This window comes from Diadema setosum, chromosome 5, assembly GCF_964275005.1.
Source record: "Diadema setosum chromosome 5, eeDiaSeto1, whole genome shotgun sequence".
NCBI lineage: Eukaryota > Metazoa > Echinodermata > Echinoidea > Diadematoida > Diadematidae > Diadema > Diadema setosum.
The window spans coordinates 9,171,411-9,194,740 of NC_092689.1; the positions used below are offsets into that span (position 1 = coordinate 9,171,411).

Sequence of the window (23,330 nt, forward strand, 5' to 3'; positions counted from 1 at the left end):
TGTTATTGATATGGTTGCAACAATCACTACTGGTTTCCGTGTAATTTCCCTTCGCTTCATGCTCTCTTCCGTCTGCACCAATACTTACAGTAATTGCGTTCTCTAACTTATTTCCTCACAAAAGATCGCAACACGTAATGCTACTAGCATGAGTGTATGATTGTCATAAACTTAGAAATGCTGCTGATTCGATAATTATAGAGAGTATTCCATTGTTACTCAATGTACTGCTCGATTTTCTCCCTGCTCTGACAACGTTTAGTTCCGATGACGCTTTCACTGTGACGCAGAAGGCTGCTTTTCAGTATACCTTCATTGTAATAATTACTCTATTATTGTTCCAACGGTAGGGCCTACGTTATTACTCCCACAACAACTGTATAATGCTTACAAGTTCTCTGACTTTAGCCTCTTTGTTTTTGTTCTGTTTTTCATTCAAAAGTAACCATGGCGATTGATTTTGGAATGGGGACAACAGCGATCATCTTTGCCGTAACATCAATCGTGATATACTACTTGGCCAGGTGTATCCACATATTTGTTCTCATCAGCAAGTTCCATGGGCCCCCTGCACTCCCGATTGTCGGCAATCTTCATAAGTTCAGTGATGATCGCAGAGGTCAGTCATCGTTGAGTAGAATATCAGTGTTAAAGTTGATACCAATGATTATTTCGTTTATATGATTGTATTAATGAAGTGTGTGTGAGTGTGTGCTTACAATGACTCAGAACAATAGATATGAATACCACGAATACCACCTTCTCAGAGCTCTGCTGACTATAAATGCGGTCCAAGGCACATTAATGCTTTAGTAATAGTTCATGATGGATTGCCCTGGGCACTGCTATCCTGAATTCATGAAAAAGAGTAAAATGCATGCACATGAAAAACGTAATCACATGTTTTCATGTGCTTACATACACTACATTTCAGGGATGAATAAAGACTGTAATAGCTGTAATAGTGGCCGTTGTTCAGGATCATTGTTTGGGTGTTAACCACACACTCCCATAACCAATTGACCCCTGTGCAAAGTTTAAGTTTTGTACAGAGAGTTCAAAATAGAGCAAAATCTGAACCCTAACTTAATATCAAATCTTGAATTTAATGAAACTGCCTTATGCTTTCATTTTTGAATTACCTCCAACAAAATTGTACACTATTCAGCTATTGCTCATATCAATGTCGATGTTATTTGATATTTAGTGTTTGAACTATTAAGGATCAAAAGTTGGATTTTTTTTTGTAACGCCTAGTACTAGTTGTTACATAGTTAATAGTTCAAAAACTATATATCACATAACATTGACATTGATATGAGCAATAGATGGATAGTGTACAGTTTTGTTGGAGGCAATTTTGAATATTTGTTTCTGTAAAAATTGTAAACTATGGAGCTTTTCAAAAGATAGCCACAAACGTGATAAATGTGTGGACGGAATGTTTGAACGTGGTGCGTATAGTGTTATTGTTCATAGCTTGGTCGTATTGTAATGAATTTTCAGTAAATATGATGTTATTTCTGGTTTGGTGCCTTCAAGTAAGGAAGTGACATAATTTCATTACAATTAATATCATGTACTAACAAACAAAATGTCGTCAATAGATTAGATATTATGTCGGGCTATCAAATTTGAGTAATTATCAATTTCCATTCCTAAACATATTATTTTTCATTGAAGTGACCTACCGTATGTCTGGAGAATTTGGAATTATACCAAAAAAAAAAAAAAAGAAATTGAATGAAAGAGAGTTGATAGAATTTCTGTGGCCTCTAAAAGTGTACCCTGCATTTCATGTAACAAAAAGCCATTAAAAAATGTGAAAATTAAGGAGAATTCCCAAGATACTGGTGTTGGTATCGCTCGACAGTTGTGAAGTTGTCTTTCCTATCTCTCTGCTGTCATCTGGAATTGATGGACCACAAAAAAAAAAAAAAAAAAAAAAAACGTGAGGCATTCACTCACTGAGTTCATAATATGATGCAAAAACGCCTTAACAAAATTGACCCTTTATCATGGAATTGCCCAACTATGTCATACGCTTGTATACATGCATACACACGAATACAATACGTAAGTGTTATTACTTCATCTTCGTGATAGAGTATTTCCTGTACATTACTGGCGTTCTCGACGAATATCGAGAAAAATCAGGCGGACTTATGAGATTGTGGTTAGGACCAAGACCAATTCTGTACATCTACGGAGCCAAACACATGGAGGCAAGTATTCCAAAGGACCTGTTCGTAAGAATTTTCTGTCATCCATTTCGTTGCTAATGTTGCTAATAGAGCGGTAGTATAATGTCATTATTTATTGTCATCGCTTTTGAGTGATAGGGGCTAACATTTTGATACCATTACAGAAATGGCTAAAGCAGGAATTGTGCAAACCAACAAGACACAATATATAACACTAAATTCACAAATTGTAGTATAAGAATGAAGCAATCTAAATACATCTGTAATTAGTACTGTCAAGTAGTAACAGCACCCAAGATTGAAAAATATGTATATTGTCTGACAGAAATGATACAAACGACAAGAGACAAAACCTGAAAATACATCGCATTTTACAAACGTTACACTTTTTATCATGGATTGTGTAAAATGTTATCTATTACACATGATTATACTATAGCGCAGACGTAAAGACAATAATGTGCAAACAGGAAAGGGAAGGGGAGGTAAGAGCTGATATTGCACTGCTGCTTATCCACCAATGTATACGTGTAAACAAATGTGTGTGTGTTTGGGTGTGTGTGTGTGTGTGTGTGTGTCGTGTGTGTGTATGATATTTCACGTAATGTAGATGATCAGTAGTAATAGTAAGCAAACACATGGGTGTTTACAACACGTTTAATAACCTAAATTTTAACCTTTATCTTCAGTGTGTTTTTATTATTGCAAGCAGCTATCTGGCACTACCTCAACGACTTTATGTCAACAAATATCAAACTAATCTCAAAGGTTTTTGTGACAACAGGTTCTACTGAACAACAGTCGGAACATCAGGAAAGCATTCGACTATTCCTTCAGTGAACCATGGCTAGGTCTTGGCCTCTTGCTCAGGTATAGTAGTGACAATGAATTAATATTCTATGCAGCATAAGAGCGAGGTTGTACTCAAGAGGAGAGGGAGGGGCGGTTGCTGATTTTTTTTTGCTCATTTTTGCTAGTTTCTTTCATACGCCTCAGTCAATTGTAAGTAGGTAGAATATTTCGTCCATGGATCTAAGCTTTAAGGATACACACTGGGAAAAATTCTGTCTGAACATTAAAAATCACGTACTTTTCGTTTATACAGTTTGCCAACTTCTTTCAGTGTTAACTACAGTTCCCACCAAGAAATGACCTTTTTACGTCTACTTGTGTGCGTGTGTGTGTGTTTGTGTGTGTAGTGCAAGCATATTGGCATAGGGTGTTTTTTTTTTGTCTTCATTGATTGGATTTTTAAGATCGTGAGCATATATTGTCACTGATTACCTACAATATAGTAGGCCCTAAATTATCAAGAACATAAACATTATGAACTGACAACCTGAGCACCGTTTCATGAAAGTTGTTAGCCCTGACAAGTCAGTCTCTGACAATTTCAGTAAAATCCTTGGTTTTGATTGGCTGAGACGCTCTGGTGTCCGACTGCTACCATGGTGACTGTCAAAAACTGACAACTTGCCAGGGCTGACAACTTTCACGAAACGGTGCCCATGGTGTTTGCTTGTATACCTGTGATTTGCGAATGGTATTGATGGAGGAGTCACACTCATCTTTACCAATACATCATATCCCCTGGCAACCAGTGGTATGCACCTTGAATCACGACATTCTTTATATCATGTAATATGATTTCTGTATATTCTAAACGTTGAAATGCCAAATTAATGATAAACATGATGATAATGGTAATAACAATAATAATAATGATAATAATAATAATGACAATAAAAGTGCAGTACGTCCGGAGTCATTTCGAACATTCGTTATTTGAAATTTCAATCCTCAGTGACGGCAAAAAGTGGTTCCAACGTCGCAAGATGCTGACGCCAACCTTCCACTTCTCCATCCTCCAAAACTTCATGGATGTTTTCAACGAGCAGAGCAACATCTTGGCCGAGAAGTTGGACGCTATGAAAGACCAACAAGTCCCCGTCAATATTCTACCGCTTGTAACACACTGCACTCTCGACATCATATGCGGTAATTTCCAGGCTGCAGAATGGAATAACACCTTCCGCTCAAAAAACACAAAACGAGACAAAACAACAAAACAAAACAACAACAATAACAACAACGAAACAACATCAACGACCAAAAAAACATAACAAAACAAAACAAAACTAGCCTTATAGGTACCTGTACTTTGCAATATCCATAAACTGCTTTTATATACATGTTTCTTCACAGCAGATATTCTACATCAAAAATTGCTCCCCTGTTAAGTTCAAACTGTCCATGTCATAATTTTATATCACGTTTGGAATGACATCGAATGAAACAGGGGAAATACACTTGGCACACGAAAGAGATAGGACATTTATATGTCACATGAAAGCTACGAAGCACTGGATGGATGATGAAATCAATTTACCAACCTGAATGGATACGAAGGGTAAGAAACGTCTTGTGAAGATACACGAGACTTCTCCGATCGCATTACAGAGTACTGCAATAAATAGGCGCCTGTAATGATATACTAGTATGCGCCCACGAATTCAGGTGCTTCTCCAAACCGTCTTCTGTGGCTAGTTCTGTCTATCAAAAGTTTAGAGGGGACTGTCGATGTCTGATTGCATAAGCAAAAAGAAAAAATGACAAAACTGACAAATTACCAAATCATTGTGACTATTATCAGGAGGCAAACTGTCACGTGAAGCGTTTTAGTTGCTAGCCTACTTCATTGTTTATCAAGTGGCTGTAAGTACGAATCCGGCTAGGTTTGTTATTTCAGTTCCGTATGATTTACCATCCACAAAACTTACTAACTGTGAACTAGTGAAAACCTAACATGATTGTGCAGACAATGTACTCAACTTCATTTCCCCGTATATGAGTGTGGGGATTCTTCGCCTTGATTCGTACATCTTGAAATTTGCACACATAATAACCATGAAATATTTCAAACATAAAAACAAACTAGAGATTGTAATTTGTCATCACTGACAAATTAAGGTGATCCGATTTTTTTTTTTTTAATCAATGATTCAAGTCCTGATCGCAATAGGCATGACCATGCAGGTTTCATCTGTGTTCAGAGACATTGGCCGTGTGATGTTTGGATTCTCATTTAGAAAAGGGAGTCATATCTGCCATCTTTGGTACCAAATCTGTATACACTATAACAAAGATACAGCGACAAGTACATATGACCTTTGACCCCACTTTGCACAACCTAGATGGCATCTGAGCAAAAAATGGTTATTTTGTGAAATGATTCTTGTAACATGATCTTTGCGTGTGCAAAATATGGGAAAGATAAGACATGTATTCACGAAGATACAGGATGAAACATTTGTGACCTTTGACCCTAATTTACATACCCAAGATGTTGTCCGATCAAGTAGTTGTTATTTTATGAAATAATGTACGTGACATGAACTAAACATGTGCAAAATATGGGGGTGATAGGGGCTGTTTTTCTTGAGTCATTGCAAAGAAAGTTGCAGAAACATAGAATTATCTCAATACATCGAAGATAAGCTTTAATTTAACCAAGTATTTTAACATGATCCTGACATCATATGAAAAAACAAAGGGCACGTAACGATAGCGCAATGTCTCAGTTACAACATATTAAAATCTGAGAAAATTTCACCGTGGGGTAAGTGAGCTAGTGCTCGATAAAGACAATCATGTCAATTTTCACATCTAGAAAAATTCCCTCCCATAGAGATAACACGTCATAACGAAGAAACAGAAAGAAGAATATATGACCTTTTGACCCCACTTTGCACAGACAAGATGGCATCTGAGCAAAGAGTGGTTACTTTGTGAAATGATTCTTGTAACATGATCTTTGCGTGTGCAAAATATGGGAGAGGTAGGACATGTATTCACTTAGATACAGGATGAACCATTTATGACCTTTGACCCTAATTTACATACCGAAGATTGTGTCCGATCAAGTAATTGTTATTTCATGAAATGATGTACGTAACATGAACTAAACATGTGCGAAATATTGGGTAGATAGGGTTTGTTGTCCCCGCCGAACGAGTTCGAGCAGGGGACTATGAAACGGGCTCCGTACGTGTGTGTGTCCGTGTGTCCGTGTGTCCGTGTGTCCGTCCGTGCGTCCGTGCGTCCGTGTGTCCGTCCGTGCGTCCGTGCGTCCGTCCGTGCGTCCGTGTGTGATCAAAATGTTCAAAATGCTACTCCTTCGCCATTTCTAATCCGATTTTGATTCTGTTTGCTTTATATGATAGCACTACATGGGAGCTTTGAAACTTCTATAAAGAATTTCAGTTGTGACCTTTGACCTTGACCTTTGACCTATATTGTACATTTTGCTTCAAAATGCTACTCCTTCGCCATTTCTAACCCGATTTTGATTCCGTTTGCTTTATATGATGGCACTAGGTGAGGGCTTCAAAACTTCTACACAGAATTTTGACCTTTGACTTCTTTGACCTTTGACCTTGATTTTTTGCCTATATTGTACATTGGCTACAAAATGCTACTCCTTCGCCATTTCTAACCCGATTTCGATTCCGTTTGCTTTATATGATGGCACTAGGTGAGGGCTTCAAAACTTCTACACAGAATTTTGACCTTTGACTTCTTTGACCTTTGACCTTGATTTTTGACCTAAATTGTACATTTTGCTACAAAATGCTACTCCTTCGCCATTTGTAACCCGATTTCAATTCCGTTTGCTTTAAGTGATGGCACTTGGTGAGGGCTTCAAAACTTCTACACAGAATTTTGACCTTTGACTTCTTTGACCTCTGACCTTGATTTTTGACCTGTATTGTACATTTTGCTATTAAATGCTACTCCTTCGCCATTTCTAACCCGATTTCGATTCCGTTTGCTTTATGTGATGGCACTAGGTGAGGGCTTCAAAACTTCTACACAGAATTTTGTCCTTTGACTTCTTTGACCTTTGACCTTGATTTTTTTACCTATATTGTACATTGGCTACAAAATGCTACTCCTTCGCCATTTCTAACCCGATTTCGATTCCGTTTGCTTTATGTGATGGCACTAGGTGAGGGCTTCAAAACTTCTACATAGAATTTTGACCTTTGACTTCTTTGACCTTTGACCTTGATCTTTTTACCTATATTGTACATTTTGCTACTAAATGCTACTTCCGGCGGGGACATATATTACGCACCGCGTAATTTCTACTTTTCCTTGTTTTTCTTGAGTTATTGCAAAGAAAGTTGCAAAAGGACATTAATATGAAAACACATTGAAGATAAGCTTTAATTTCAACCACGTTTTTGGACGTGATCCCGACACCGTATGAAAAAATGAAGGGCACACTTAAGATAGTCCAAAGTCTCAGCTACAACATATCAAACTCTGGGAGAAATTCACCGAATCATTAGTGAGCTAGTGCTCGATAAAGATAGTCATGTCAATTTTCATTTCCAGAAAAACTGCACTCCCATAGAGATAACACGTAAACTGGTCAAATTTGACAAGATTACATTCAATCCATTTTTACGAGGTGACGCCATCCTCCAGTCTAAATGTTTTTATTATATAAGTGAAAGAACATTTAATAAGCTACAACATACTGAAATCTGGGTGAAAATTGGCAAAGGATAAGTGAGATACGCTCGAGTGAACTTGAAATTTTATGACGTCATTTTGAAAATTTACTTTTTTTACTTTATCAAGAAATTTGATATCTTTTAATCATTTTGCCAGCATTGCCACCCCATGAAATGACATGTACAACTTATCAGCTTTCAGAATATGTAAAGAAAATGGGGGGGGGGGGGGCACCGTCCATCCTGACGAGTAAAATCGGGTTTAAAATTGACAGTTTTTTTGGCATAGTTGCACTGTAGTTGAATTTCAACTTTGACGGGCCCGTATGACGTCATATTGAGTCGGATTGACTTGAAACTTGGTAGAAATATTCCTTGACATTTCAGGCATCCGATAAATGTGAAAAAACGGGAAATTTCTATTGCATATAAGCTGTGCGTGCGTATATGTCCGTCCGATTTTTTTTTCCGAATTTTTTTCCGAATTTTTTTGAAATTCCGCGCGCGCGTCAATGGCGATATACAGTGCAACAATGCCAAAAAACCGCCAATTTTGAATCCGATTTTACTCGTCAGGATGGACGGTGACCCCCTATTTTTTTTACATTTTCTAAAAGCTGATGAGGTGTACATGTCATTTCATGGATTGGCAATGCTGGAAAAATGATGAAAAGATATCAAATTTCTTAATAAAATAAAAAAAGTAAATTTTCAAAATGACGTCATCGAATTCTAAGTTCACTCAAGCATATCTCACTTATTCTTTTGTTTATTTTCATCTAAATTTCAATATGTTGTAGCTTATTAAATGGTCTTTCAGTCATATAATAACAACATTTTGATTGGATGAGGGCATCACCTCGTAAAAAGGGATTAAAAGTAACATTGTCAAATTTGACCAGTTTACGTGTTATCTCTATGGGAGTGCAGTTTTTCTGGAAATGAAAACTCACATGACTATCTTTATCGAGCACTAGCTCACTTATGCTTCGGTGAATTTCTCCCATATTTTAGTATGTTGTAGCTGAGACCTTGGGCTATCGTACCTTTGTCCTTTATTTTTTTCATACGGAGTCGGCATCACGTCCAAAAACTTGGTTGAAATTAAAGCTTATCTTCGATGTATTGAAATATGTCTTTGTTTCTGCAACTTTCTTTGCAATAACTCAAGAAAAACATACCCTATCACCACCGTATTTTGCACATGTTTAGTTCATGTCACGTACATTATTTCACAAAATAACAACTACTTGATCAGAAACCATCTTGGGTATGTAAATTAGGGTCAAAGGTCATACATGTTTTATCCTGTATCTTAGTGAATACATGTCCTATCTTTACCATATTTTGCACACGTAAAGACCATGTTACAAGGATCATTTCACAAATAACAACTTTTCGCTCAGATACCATATTGTCTGTGCAAAGTGGGGTCAAATGTCATATGTACTTCTTCTTGTATCTTCGTTATGACGTGTTATCTCTATGGGAGGGAATTTTTCTAGATGTGAAAATTGACATGATTGTCTTTATCGACGACTAGCTCACTTACCCTTCGATGAATTTCTTCCAGATTTTAGTATGTTGTAGCCAATTTAATACTCTTTAAGTTTTGTTTATCAAAGATTTAATCAGATGATGTCTTCACCTCGTGAAAATGGATATAATGTAACCTTGTGATATTTAACCAGTTTACGTGTTATCTCTATGGGAGGGAATTTTTCTGGAAATAAAAATTGACATGACGGTCTTTATCGAGCACTAGCTCACTTTAATACTCTTCGATGAATTTCTCCCAGATTTTGATATGTTGTAGCTGAGACTTTGGGCTATCGTCAACATTTGCTCCATCTTTTCATACGACGCCGAGATCACGTCAAAAAACTTGGTTGAAATCAAACTTATCTTCGATGTATTGAGATATTTCTTTCTTTCTGCAACTTTCTCTGCAATAACTCAAGAAAAACAGCCCCTATCATCCCCATATTTTGTACATGTTTAGTTCATGTCACGTACATTATTTCATAAACTAACAACTACTTAATCAGACACCATCTTGGGTATGTAAATTAGGGTCAAAGGTCATAAATGTTTCAACCTGTATCTTGGTGAATACATGTCCTATCTTTCCCATATTTCGCACACGCAAAGACAATGTTACAAGAATCATTTCACAAAATAACCACTTTTTGCTCAGATGCCATCTTGGCTGTGCAAAGTTGGGTCAATGGTCAAATATACTTCATTCTGTATCTTCGTTATAGTGTATACCGAATTTGGTACCAAAGATGGCAGACCTGACTCTCTTTTCTAAATGAGAATCCAAATATCAGACGGCCAATGTCTCTAAACAAGGATGAAACCTATGGTCACGCCTATTGCGATCAGGACTCGAATCATTGATTAAAAAAAAAATCGGATCACCTAATTTGTCAGTCTTGACAAATTCCGAGTCTAGTTTTATTAGAAAGTGTTCCTCTAATGATTTCCATGGGCTGTTATATTGGGGGTCTAATAAATGGGTCACTCATACCATTTTCTGGGCATTAGCATAGGTCTCAGGATCTATCATGCGCAAACCACACTGATCATAGTCATTACAGAGAATAGAACGTTTCACCCGATCATTACCATCATTCCAAATGAATTTGAAAAAGATTCCATTCAGTTTTTTAAAATAAGATTTTGGTATAGGTATACACGGTACAGAAAACGGGTACAATAACTGAGGAAGAACCATAGTTTTGATCACAGTAATCTTTCCAATAAGAGACAGGCTTCTGTGTTTCCAACAATTAAGAGTACGCTGTAGTTGCTGAAGGTTTGGTACAAAATTCAACTTATAAAGAGATTTTACATTTAAGGAGAAAGTAATACCCAATGTTTGAAATGACTGGGTACGCCAACCTAAACCTTCAGATTTAAAAGGCTGAAAGTCACTGTCTTTTATTCTGCCAATATGAATGGCTTCTGTTTTTAACATGTTAAGTTTACATCTAGAGAATTCTGAAAATGTTTGTAATGTTTCAGAGAGGAATTGAAAGAACTGCCCTTGCCATTCAAAAAAAATTGTAGTAGCATCAGCAAATTGGCTGATTTTTCTTAACCGAACCATCAAAAGAAATACGTTCAATATTTACATTATTCCGTATAGATGTAGCTAAAGGTTCTATTGCTAATAAGAAGAGCAGAGGAGAAATAGGACATCCCTGAAAAATTCCCCTTGATAAAGACAGTGGCTTTGATAAAAAGCCATTATTACAAACATACCTCGTCCTCAGATTATAAAATGTCTTTACCCACTGAATAAAGTTATCCCCAAGATTAAACCGTTTCAAAACTGTCGAAAGCTTTTTCAAAATCAAGCAGTAAAATTGTTTGTTTGTGTCTTTTTTAATAACAAAGAGTGTTGACTGAGTGTAAACCAAGGTCGGATTTTTGGCCTAACCCTGTAACAACAATTTCGCCCATTTTCATCACATATACATCCGTAACACAAGTCCTGGGCTATACATTACCGAACAGGACGTTTTCAACCGATGATACATGTCATTAATATGATAAAACAAGGGGGTCCAACATGATACTCTTGGAATAGAAAGCTGTATACAGAAAGAGAAAGACACCTGTCTATGATAACTGGTTAAAAATTCAAATAGCAGAAACTAGAGCACACACTTTAGTGCGCTTTTGAAAACCTAAAAAATACGCAGCTTGAACCCTACCTGTCAAAATATCAAAAATCCTTCATAAATTCCCAAAATAATTCTGGGATCACTACCAAAATTTTATTATTTGTTACTTGTGCCATTGTCAATCTTTCCTGTAAGTTTCATTCAAATCCGTTGACTACTTTTTGAGTTATTTTGCAAACGGACAAACAAACCAACGGCAACGAAACATAACCTCCTTTGGCGGAGGTAATAAGGATGGGAATGGAAATGGAGGGTCACACTGAAAAGCGAAGCTTTTGCGATATGGGACCTTGAAGACTGAGAGATGGAGAAAGCGAGAGAGAGAGAGAGAAATGGTTTGAACCTGTATCGAGTGTAATGAAACCGAATCTGGATGATGCAACACTTGTATCCTTGAGGACTTTATGATATGAAAGATGGCCAAAAAAAAAAAAAAAAAAAAATCACATAATTTCCTACTGTATGGAAAAACAGATGGTTTTTATCATATTCCCCGGGAGTTGAATCCGAATTTGTGTTGATACAACTTTTTCTCTCCTGCGCTTTGTATGATATCCAAAATGAAAAAAAGAAAGACAGAGAGAGACGAAAAAAGCGAAACTTTGACATAAGTGATTCCGTTTACGTGAAAAAAGTTGAAAATTAATTGTTGATTTTACCCTATTTCGAGGTTGCTGAATCCGAATCTGGGAGAAGTAACTCTTTCCATCCGGTTTTGAGATAAGCCTATCTAAAATGGTCGCCAAAACTTTAAAATTCTAATGTAAGTGTTTCATTATAAAATGAAAATTGAGAATGAAAAGATGGTTTTCCCCTATTGTATTTCGAGAGTGCTCAATCCAAATATGGCTGATGCAGCACTTGTATCCTTAGGGGTTTTAAAAATATTGTTGTTGTTCATTTTCCATCTGTGAAGATGACTGGATAGCCCATATTCAGCTACACTAAGCTGGCCTTCCATGGGGACCAGTTGGATGTGGGGTGGGACCACTTCACTGGGTTAGACACCCTGCTCTTTGCGATGAATGAATGAAGCGGGGTCTTTTACGTGCATGAGCTGTGACTCTCTCATACACGGGACCTCCATTTTATGTCCTATCCGAGGGACAGAGTGTTTTGCCTCTTGCTAGAGGGGACGGTATTCAAGATTTGTTGGCCATTTTTGCGGCCAGGTTGAATATCTCGAAGAATTGTTAATTTTATCATGGTTGTTACCCTAATACCTCGTTGTGCACAAAATCAAGCATTCTTGTGTTTCCAACAGAAGATAAGGGGGAAGAGAGAGAATAGCTATGTTACCACAATGTCTGTTCTTCCTCACCCAGACACCGCTATGGGGAAACACACCAATGCCCAAGGTGAAGGTGATAGCGAATACGTGCGTGCATTGAAAGGGTAATTAAACATCTCCTGTACCATTCGTACCACCAGTATATATGTTTAGAATGTAAGCGAACAATTCTGTTTAAAGTTTTAAGATATGGACTAATAATATCAGAATTCTTCAAATAATATCAGATTTCTTCAAATCATCAAGTATCTGTTCGTGTCAAGGACAGAAGTGTACACAATTTATGTTCCAATTAAATGCTACAGTTATCTATATTCATTCCCAAAATGTATTTGCATTTTTGTTTGTTTGAAAAAGAATGGTAAAAGGAGGCATTCGATGATGCTTATACTTATCACATTTGTTACGAGATCTATGGGACATGTTAACAGCTGAATGATTAGATTTTTTTAATTTACCTCGTATTTACTCATTGATTTATTTATCTATTTGTCTATCCATTTTACAATCATGCATAAACTATCTACGAATCCAGCATTGCTGCCTTGATCGTCTTCAGACGAAAACACCCACATCTGTGGATGGACGAAATATTTAGCCGGACCAAAGCCGGTTCTCAACAGAAGAAATACCTTGAAGTTCTTCACGGCTTTACCAAATCGGTGAGCTTTCAAGTTTTTATTATATATATATATATATATATATATATATATATATACATATATATATTATACCTTTAATATGAAATGTGATCAATAATACTACATGATTAATTTTACATTACTACTTTATTTTGTCACACAACAACTACGAACCCATTAATATACTGACCCTCATAGACTCACGCTAGTTAGATCTACACTGATATTGGATGCAGCCATGTTGTTATATGTATACCAGTGAGTCATCTTATGTATTACTTATGTACGGCCGTGATAAAGGTCTAAAGAAAACACCGGAAGCTTGGCAATAAATCACGTTGAACTAACTGCTAGTATACGTCCGTTGAACCCTTCATCTTCTCGCACATGATTAAATAATGAGGAGCTACGCTGGTTCTGTAAAGGGTCGGGACCCCTTCTCGTACTAAGGTATCATACGGGTAGTGAAATGAGTAATGAATCCCACAGATCAATACAGTTACATTGTATGTTTAACGGTGTATTTTGCTAGGAATGTAGATAATGATATGACACTAATAATCCGTGTTATCTCACTATCGTCAAACATTTTACACTTTCAAAAGTAGCTGTGGCTACATGTGAATGACTAAACAAAAATAATTAAGACCTTTACATAATTTTGTGTATTATTATACACATACTTCATATTTGCAGACTTACGCAATTATGTACGTCCATGCTGTATGCAAACACACAAACACAATCTCCCTCTCATACATGCGTGAGTGAGTGTGTGTGTGTGTGTGTGTGTGTGTGTGGGTGGGTGTGTGTAGTTTTCATTGTCAACTTTTTCCTTGTACCGTTAGATGATTCAACAAAGACTGCATGAACCAAAAAAGCTTTCCGACATAGACAGCAGTGGCAATGGCGCCATTGCAGGGAAACGAAAGAGGGTGGCTTTCTTGGATCTCCTCATCCAGATGCACAGAGAGGACCCCAGCTTCACTCTGGCAGACGTACAGGAGGAAGTGGATACCTTCATGTTCGAGGTGTGAAGTGAAGAAGAGTTTTCTCAAGTGTGTTTCGGTGATCATTAAATCCCCAATCAAATCGACTTTTTCTACAATATCGGCAATGACGAGGTTGACAGGATCATTAACATTTGCCCCTGCCTTCATCCCGTTGAAACTGAGGTTAGGCCAATAGGTATACCTAGGGGGCATTTAATCAAGTCTTTGACAGTTTTTTTTTTCTTCGGCCAAATTTCCTCTCTGAAAACCAGATACCAGGATATCAGTAGCTTAAAACAGTTGTCGGGGGAAAAAAAATGAGAAAACGCTTGAATGAAATAATGCCCCCTGATGTATGATCGGCAGCATGTGCTCTATGCAGGTCTCTCATACTGTATTTTTTTTTCATCCATTCCTAAAAATGTATCGACCACTTACTTTTACAACCACATTCTCATTCACGGCCGAAGGAGTTACTTGTACTTACAGCTTTAATAAGATGAACGAAATCACCCGAGTCTATGATCAGATGGAAAGAAAAATATATTTTTGTTTCAAATTCTTCACAGCTTTTCTATTTAAGTAATACAAGTTAAGATGATGACATGATGGCATGATGATAAAAGAGCTAATGCAGAAATAAGACGGAAAATAATTTTAGTTATAAGCATGAAACAGGGACACACACACACACACACACACTCACACACAAATGGAGGTGAATTTGATATGAATGTTAGTAATGCAAGTACCCACGTCATACTTTACCAGATACTCACAAATCACCTCTGAATAGATGATTGACGGATATTCCATTATGTAACACAGGGCCACGATACGACAGCCTCGGCTATCTCTTGGAGCCTTTACCTATTGGGTCTTCACCAAGATGTTCAGGCGCGTCTTCAGGAGGAGATTGCTTCAGTTCTAGGTACGATTAAGGCTTTGGGTAAGATGAAAATATTAGTCAAAAGCGTAATCTTCTTCACCGGTTCCCAGCTGGTAGGTCCATTGGTTTCAGCGTATTGTTTACACCGCACTAGCAGGACTGACACATGTTTCAACGCGCAACCTGAACTTTAATTGATTTTAAATTCAGTCCGTATAATACGGTGCGCGGCACAAAAAAAAAAAAAAAAAAACCAACCCAAAACAAAACAAAACAAAACAAAAATAAAACACCGGAGTGGACTTATTTTAACAGTCGGGCAATGATACCCATATGCAGGAGAATATACGAGCAATGTATTTCCTGTGCTCAAAAGTATGAAGTACGTACATCCGTGTACAATAGTGTGTTTGTAAGTGTAAGTGTGTATTTATGTGCGTGTGTATCAATGACCAAAATGGCATGCACATGCTGCGTTTCTACAGGGGACACATACCGTCACGTGACGACAGATGACCTGGCCAAGTTCTCGTATTTGACCTGCGTGGTGAAGGAAGCTCTTCGAATCCTACCGGCGGTACCAGCCATTGGCAGGTCTCTTGACAGTGACATCATCCTTGGTGAGTGGAAAGAGATTTGGTGATTTGCTTTGCCTTTATTTTTCCACTCTTTTTCTCGGAAAAAAATAGTGTTGTTGTGACGACAGAGATGACGTAGGGTCCCCTAAATATTAATGCCAATTAAAAAAAAAAAAGAATCGGTCGTTTTCACATCTATTTTCTGAACGAAAACGATCTTCGAGGAGGGAGAATGTGCTCCGTAGCTTTTTGTGATCTATGGCCAAAAGTTGAATGATAGGATTGCTTTGCAAATTCGCGAATCATCTGCAAATGTCGGATAATATCAAACATAGATCATTTCAAAGGGTGAAATCAAGAAAAGGCAGCAGACACTCGATGTGGATAAGTTTGGGTAGGCCTGCATCGAATAGAAATGAAGAAATATGCCATTATCTGAACACAATAAAAAAAAACCAAACATATGTTTGTGCAACAGAATGAGATTAGAATATCAGAATCAGAATCACACTATTATTCACATTGATGGGCTTACTTTGCAAACACACATAGACACAAACACACACACACACACACACACACACACACACATTAAAATAGCAAAAACAGATCTGACAGGAAATGCCCTGCCGTAATGATATGCCATTATATTGGTAGATATAAATGATATGAAAATGATGGTATGATAACAATTGTCGACGTCATAATTCGTAATCAGTGTCATTTTATTAGCATTACTTTATTATTTCACTCATCTGACTCGCAAAACAGTAGCAGTTGTGGATATTGACATCTCACTCCAACTTATAGATGGGAAACTCGTACCGAAGGAAACGAATATTGTTCTGGGAATCTACGCCCTCCATCACGACCCCGGACAATTTCCTGATCCCGATAAGTTTGACCCTGATCGGTTTCTTGCGGACAACAGTTTCAAGCGACATCCCTACGCCTACGTCCCATTTTCAGCTGGACCAAGAAACTGCATTGGTAGCTATACATTTCACCAAATTCCAAGTAATCTTTGCTTTCTTCATTTTGTTGTCTGATACACAAAACGCTATTTTAGATTACTAGTACAGTATAGTTCACGCAGTCCGTGTGAAAAGGACAATTCTCATCAAGAATATGTAGAGTATCGGAAGTGACCCTTCGATAATAAATTATTTGAGGTTTTACTTGCAAACGCTTTCAAATTGAACGAAAGTGACCTACAGGATAGAATAACAGTTTTGATATGGAATTGACCTAACGGTTCCAATAGGTACATAAGCTGTATGTCGGGATCCTATTCTGATCAGTAAGGATGTGCCTCATTTTTGCTGGAATTTAAGGCTAAACAACACGCCATAAAATGAAATCTATGCTGAATTTCCTGAATACCGAGGATATGAATGTGTACACTATGCGCGTTCTGCCGACATCACCTACATTTATTGTATATCGTGCAACTTGCAAGCAGTTGCGTTCAAGATGTCGGAATATCACACGACATCAACACTCCTGTTTGATCATCCTATACAGGACAGAAATTTGCCATGATGGAAATAAAGGTCACCTTGGCCAATCTCCTGCGGCGGTTCTCATTCAAATCACTGCAGACGGTGGAAGAAGTGAAGCCAGCAGGTCTTATGATCCTCAGCCCAGCGGAAAGCCAAATCCTCATGAAAGTGAGCAAAAGGAAATGAAAGAAGGTTCCTTGTTATTACAGCGAGTGAAGTTTAAAGAGGGCGTAGTCTACAGTAAGCAATCCCGGTTGGGTGAACATGTGTGGTACACGTACATCGAGCGACGATGTACGATGATGTACACACACACACACACACAGTTCTTTTCTTTTATGAGACTCTTTAATTATAACTATGTTACGATGTGATCTTTCCAGCCAACTCTTAACAGTGTTAAAATCATTTCATCGTTCTTAACTTGTCGTGGCTAGCAAATTTAAGATAACACCGCTTTTATTTGAATGCAGCACGATTATGAGTCTGGGTGAAATGTTATCGAGCTTTAGGCCCCCTCACACACGAGCGAATTGCCTGAAATATGACTTGCTATGGCTGGCGAAAGGCATTTTTTGAAAAATCGTTTTCAATGGTAATTGATAGTTAATCATATTTACCCTTCGTGTTTGAGTTCGTACACCTTCTGAACTAACAGTTGCGATTATTCAAATTCGCACGGGATTTTTGAACACGTTTAAAATTTCCCGACGAATTGAAAATCGTCTGTCATTTGCTTGAATTTGCATCTCTCATTTTAATAGTCTGCGGTAATCGTTCGTTTATCGTTCGTGGTGCTATTATCACGCATAGTCCCTCATCGCGCTTTTGCCAAGGTGGACCGATCTCTAAAGAACCCTAAACGAAGCAACATGATGACTAAATATGACTTGAACATAGAAATGAAGATATACTATGACAAACGTATTTTCGCTTGCCATCTTCTATGCGAAGAGAAACCAAGATTGACTTTTACTAAATTTAAATAGCGATGCATACACGAAGGCAAGTCTAAGAGATACTATGACAAACTATGAATTGCGAAGTGATACGAATACGAGCGAATGACCTGACGAAAAAATTGGCGAATGCTGAGCTGCTCTCTGTGACCAGCCACTCACCACGCTACTCATATATAAAGATTCCACCCGAAAGTTTCAAATTTCTTCAGAAAAATGGAAGATGCAGCCCGCCTCAGAGTCCAGTATTTACTGGCAATGGCTCGGAATGAAATTATACATCAGCAGCTGAACCTACACCAGTTCATCAGAGGCCGCTTCAGATGGAGACGAGGCTTCAGACGACGTCGTATCTGGAGAAGGACGTGGCTGAACCCTGCCAGAAGAAGGGCTTTTGGAATCTACGACCAGCTGTTGGTTGAACTCCGAAGAGAAGACCCTTCGGCTTTCAAGAAATTTCTCTGCATGCCCCCTGAACTCTACGATGAAATCCTGGAGAGGGTCAGAGGAAGAATTAGGAGGCAGTACACCTGGTACAGGGAGCCGCTGGAAGAAGGTCTGAAGTTGGCAGCTATTCTCCGTCATCTTGTGTCTGGCACCAAGTATTCCGACATGCAGTATAGGTGGAAGGTGCCTGAAAACACCCTATCTGTATAGTGGTCAGGGAAGTGTGTCAGGCCATATGTGACGAGTATGCAGATGAAGTCATGACAGCCCCTTCAACCCCTGACGGATGGAGACAACTTGCTGGTGGATTCTACAAGCGGTGGAATTTTCCCCACTGTGTGGCAGCTATTGATGGCAAGCGTGTGGCCATCAGAAAGCCTCCTCTGTCTGGCTCGTTATACTACAACTACAAGGGCTTTTTTTTTTTAGTATAATACTGTTGGCTATAGTGGACAGTGACTACAAATTTGTCTGGTGCGATGTTGGTGGTAGGTATGATACAATAGGGGAAAGGGGGTAGGTCGAGTCAATTTAGGGGTACGTCAGATTTGTTATCACCTCATCTCCATTGTTACTGTTTCAATATTTATTTTTTGCTAAAATGATAGCAATTGGGGCAATTCATCTCAGTTTTTGCTTGATACCCTTTTTCTTCTTCAAAAACGTGCTTTAAGAATAATCTAATAATGACTCGTCTGTTGAGAATGAGAAGGGCGTTAAGTTGTCTCGAACACTGGGTTTAGTGGCAACTTAACGCCCTTATCATCAACAGACGTAATAATGTTGGATATTTATTTCACACAAATGATCTTTTGTGTAGAAGCAAAAATCTGAAATTGATTGATTTGTTACATTATAATGTTGGTATTTTTATGTATAAACTTTCAATTGATGAGCTTCCTGACATTTTTGCACATTACATAAGAAATAACTCTCTTCATATCTACCCAACTCGTCATCGTGATGACTATCACCTTCCACGTACTCGCACAATTTATACTCCCCGAGGAGCGCGCACACACACTTACGAGAACGCCTGATCTATATTATTTCGTCTTCGTTTCCAATCGCACGCCATATCAAACCATTGCTCATTGTTCGTTCGTCTTATCGGGTCATATCAACCCTTCGCGCGCCTTCTTTTACTCAAAGAAGTGAACCGAAAAATCGTTATCCTTCGCATGTCATATTTATTCTTCGCTCACCGTTCGTTAATCATATTTGACTTTAGTTTATAATCGGATGATTTGAAGGCAATTTTATTTGAAATCGTTGAATTCGCGAGCATTTCGTGCGTTTTCCCCATTCGTCCCCCTACATTCGCTCAGGTGTGAGGGGACTTTTTACTAGAATGTTAACGAAAGGTGTCCTTCACTTTTGATAATGGCAGTTACCTGTTATTAAGCTTTCTACCATCGGAATTCAATGAAATTCAAGAGCTATGCTAATAGTCCATTTGTCTTACTTATTCATTCTTATTGCATTTTGTTTTATTTTGTTTTGCTTCTCTTTTTTTAGGTTGTCAAACTTTGCAGGTTGGGCAGCCCTGTAAATCATGGCACAGAATATATGTCTTAAGTGCTTTAGATTATGGTCATGTTAGGCAATTTAAAATACACTTTAAGTTAAATTTGCTGTGTATATATAACAGAGATGAGTATGTTACTGATCGGCTTTATTTTCCCTTGCTAAAAGTGTCTTGGGAGGATACTTGATATAAATTTGAGAATATCCGGTGGTGACTGCTCGAAAAGCTAAGATTTTGTTTTGTCTTTATGTGGTCAGTTCTTCTTGAATGAAATCAGTCAGGAATACAACATCGTTCAGTTAAGATGTTTAGCATGCAGTTATCGTTTGTACATAAAAGGGTGAGACTTGTCGATTTAAGAAATATCAACAATGCGATATGTGTTGTGCTAGACTGCTACTGATTTTTTCTCAATGTGCTTTTCAGTGAAATTGTTACCATTGCACGCATTTCTTTGAGAGTACTATTTGCTGTATGTCTTACTGTATGCTTGTTATGTATAATCTATTATGTTATGTTCAATGCAAACGTTGAGTTTCAAACATTTCAATGCAAACGGATAACGTGCACAAATGTTTGCTTTCAGATTTTGCAAATATAATGTGTGTATTACACACCTGTGTCGACTAATAGACCCCAAAGTCTTAATAACCTAGAGTAAAATTAGACTAACAGAACGACATATATCTTATTACATCGGACTTGAATAATAAGAGGGTTACGAAATTTTAAATTTTTCGAAGTTTTCATAAATCAGTGATATCATTTGCCAGTGCACATTCAAAATAACAGAGGTGATGATGATAATCATTTCCTGGAGGCCTTCTAGTGAACTGTAAAATGATGTGTACTATATTTCTTTTCTTTGTTAACATGAGATCATTACAAATGTTTTTCGCTTCGCATACCATCCTATAAAAAACATCAAATTATGGTTGATCGAGATGTAATGATGACTTCAAAGGGTAAACTTAGCTTTTAATCATTGAATCACATATGTATTTGCTATTCTTTCTTGTTTTGTAACTGCTACTTTAATTTTGCATTTTCCTCATGTTACGGTGCTTAATAATTTTCCCATCGTAAATGAGAAGCAGACACAAATCGAGTTTCCGAGTAAACAGTCACCTTGAAGGCATTTAATGGAACCCAGCTTCAGACCAGATACCCAGCAGTGTGTAGCAGACAGTAACGCTACAGTCACCGAGAGGTGGCGCTATATAACAAGCTTGACTTGTAACATTGATAATCATTAACAACACTGGCGTGATTGCCTTTCTTTTTTACTCTTTCATTTTTCACCTGAATAATAAAGAAAATATAAAAGCTCTACTTGAGCTTAACAAACCATTACCTTTAAAATGAATAAGGGTGTAAACTATTATAACATACAAGTAGTTGCACTGTTCATGACCTATGATACTTTCAAGAGTAAACTGCCATGAACTATAATAGGCTAGCTGGCTTATAAAAACACTAAGCTAACACCTGAAAATAACAATTACACTAACACCTGACTTAGACACCAAGAGTGTAATCATAAAAACTTATTGGGTACCGTACGTTTAACAATAACACCAGATACGCATTCTACCATCAATTCTTCTCGTCAACGTTAAAGAAAACAAAAACAATCATGAATTGTTACAAGTATATAACCATCACATCATACCAATACCTCTCTCAGACGTGCTGACACTGAGTCATACAGTCCTGATTGACATGAAACATACCGTTCAGCAAAAACAACAAATTTGACAATCATGTACGACCTGATGGGGCAAGCTAGGATGGCATGAAATAAGTAGCTCCTATAAAGGCATAGACTTACACAGTATAAACAAAAATATGAAATGATGTACAAAATGTTCATGTGGGGACACAGGAAATACACATATCTATATGAAAATAGAATTACATATGCACGTAGCAGAAAACATTGATATGTACGAGTAAAGGTGCAATTAGGGACAGGCACCAAACAGACACCAGAGAAGTAAATATATAAAGGTAACTGGGAAATATTAAGAAGATAAGGGTATGTGATAATAAACCTGGTATTACATACACTCAGAAACAAGAAGGCGTATGCACCCACTAAGGATATAAGCATCATATGTTATACACAGCACAAAGGGGCAAATCACTGAGACATAAGCGGGGTGACTGAAAAAAAATACACCTATAGAACATATCCACAACTAAATTATACGCAGAACATACCAAGACAGCTAGGTGAGAGACAATAAAGATAAACAAGGATGTCATACAAGGACGGATTGGTAGAAATGAAGAATAAACATGATACAAGTACAGCTTAAAAGAAAAACAAAAAACGCCCGTTTGGGGCACCTCAGAAAAAAGGTTATGTTAAGGGACATAATGTAATAAACCAGATGGGGGAAATGAAATAACATATGTGGCACCAGAATAACATGGCTATAAGAGAGGTACATTGTAAGGATACACAGTGAGTGAGGGGGGGGGGGGCATTAATCTGAGGTAGCCAACAGTTCGCACAGAAAACAAAATACATGTACATTGTATATCATTGATTAATACATCAAATAATCATCAAACCTAGGTGGGAGGCGTCGGGAGCGCTGAGGGCGCCCAGTGGGGGTCACATGGGTGGGGGGACAACCTGGACCGTTAATAGTCGGAACAGTGGGGGCAGGTTCCTGGGGCAGAGGGGGAAGGGGGGCTTCAGGAGGGGGCTCCTGCAGGGGGACACACGGGACATCTGGCCCAGGAGGCAATGAGAGTTCCTGTGGAATGTCTCTGCAGGTGTCCGGGGGGAGCAAAACTCGCTCGTCATCTGGGGAAAGCAAGTCTGTCTCATCTTCGTCGGACATCTGGTGCTGGGGAGGAGCCACAAGGGGAACAGGGACCCTCATGCATTGCGATGTCTTTACACGATATGACGATTTTCTGAGCTGAGAGCCAATGAATTTGCGAATGTTACACCACTTGCCATCTATTGATGTTACAAGGTATCGAGGGCGTGCGGAGGACTTGCTGCGATCTGACCGGAGATAAACAAGGTCCCCAACTGCGAGAGGGTCATCATTGGGGAGGATGC

General features: G+C 38.0%; 1 protein-coding gene across 1 annotated transcript; it reads left to right on the forward strand.

The window, feature by feature from the left end:
- The first annotated feature begins 447 nt into the window (after positions 1-447).
- On the forward strand, positions 448-17,500 carry LOC140228570 (cytochrome P450 4V2-like). Its single transcript, XM_072308801.1, has 12 exons — positions 448-619; positions 2,107-2,225; positions 2,989-3,074; positions 4,009-4,202; positions 12,747-12,816; positions 13,248-13,374; positions 14,202-14,384; positions 15,174-15,276; positions 15,345-15,347; positions 15,720-15,854; positions 16,623-16,802; positions 17,337-17,500. The coding sequence occupies exons 1-12, from the start codon at positions 448-450 to the stop codon at positions 17,498-17,500; spliced, it is 1,536 nt and encodes a 511-aa protein (XP_072164902.1).
- The last annotated feature ends 5,830 nt before the right edge of the window (positions 17,501-23,330 follow it).

What these genes read in the sequence shown, in the direction of transcription:
- LOC140228570 (XM_072308801.1), top strand. Translation starts at nt 448, where the DNA reads ATGGCGATTGATTTTGGAATGGGGACAACAGCGATCATCTTTGCCGTA. An exon ending in GGTCTTGGCCTCTTGCTCAG is followed by an intron (nt 3,075 to 4,008) that starts GTATAGTAGTGA and finishes TTCAATCCTCAG; the next exon opens with TGACGGCAAAAAGTGGTTCC. An exon ending in TGGATACCTTCATGTTCGAG is followed by an intron (nt 14,385 to 15,173) that starts GTGTGAAGTGAA and finishes TATGTAACACAG; the next exon opens with GGCCACGATACGACAGCCTC.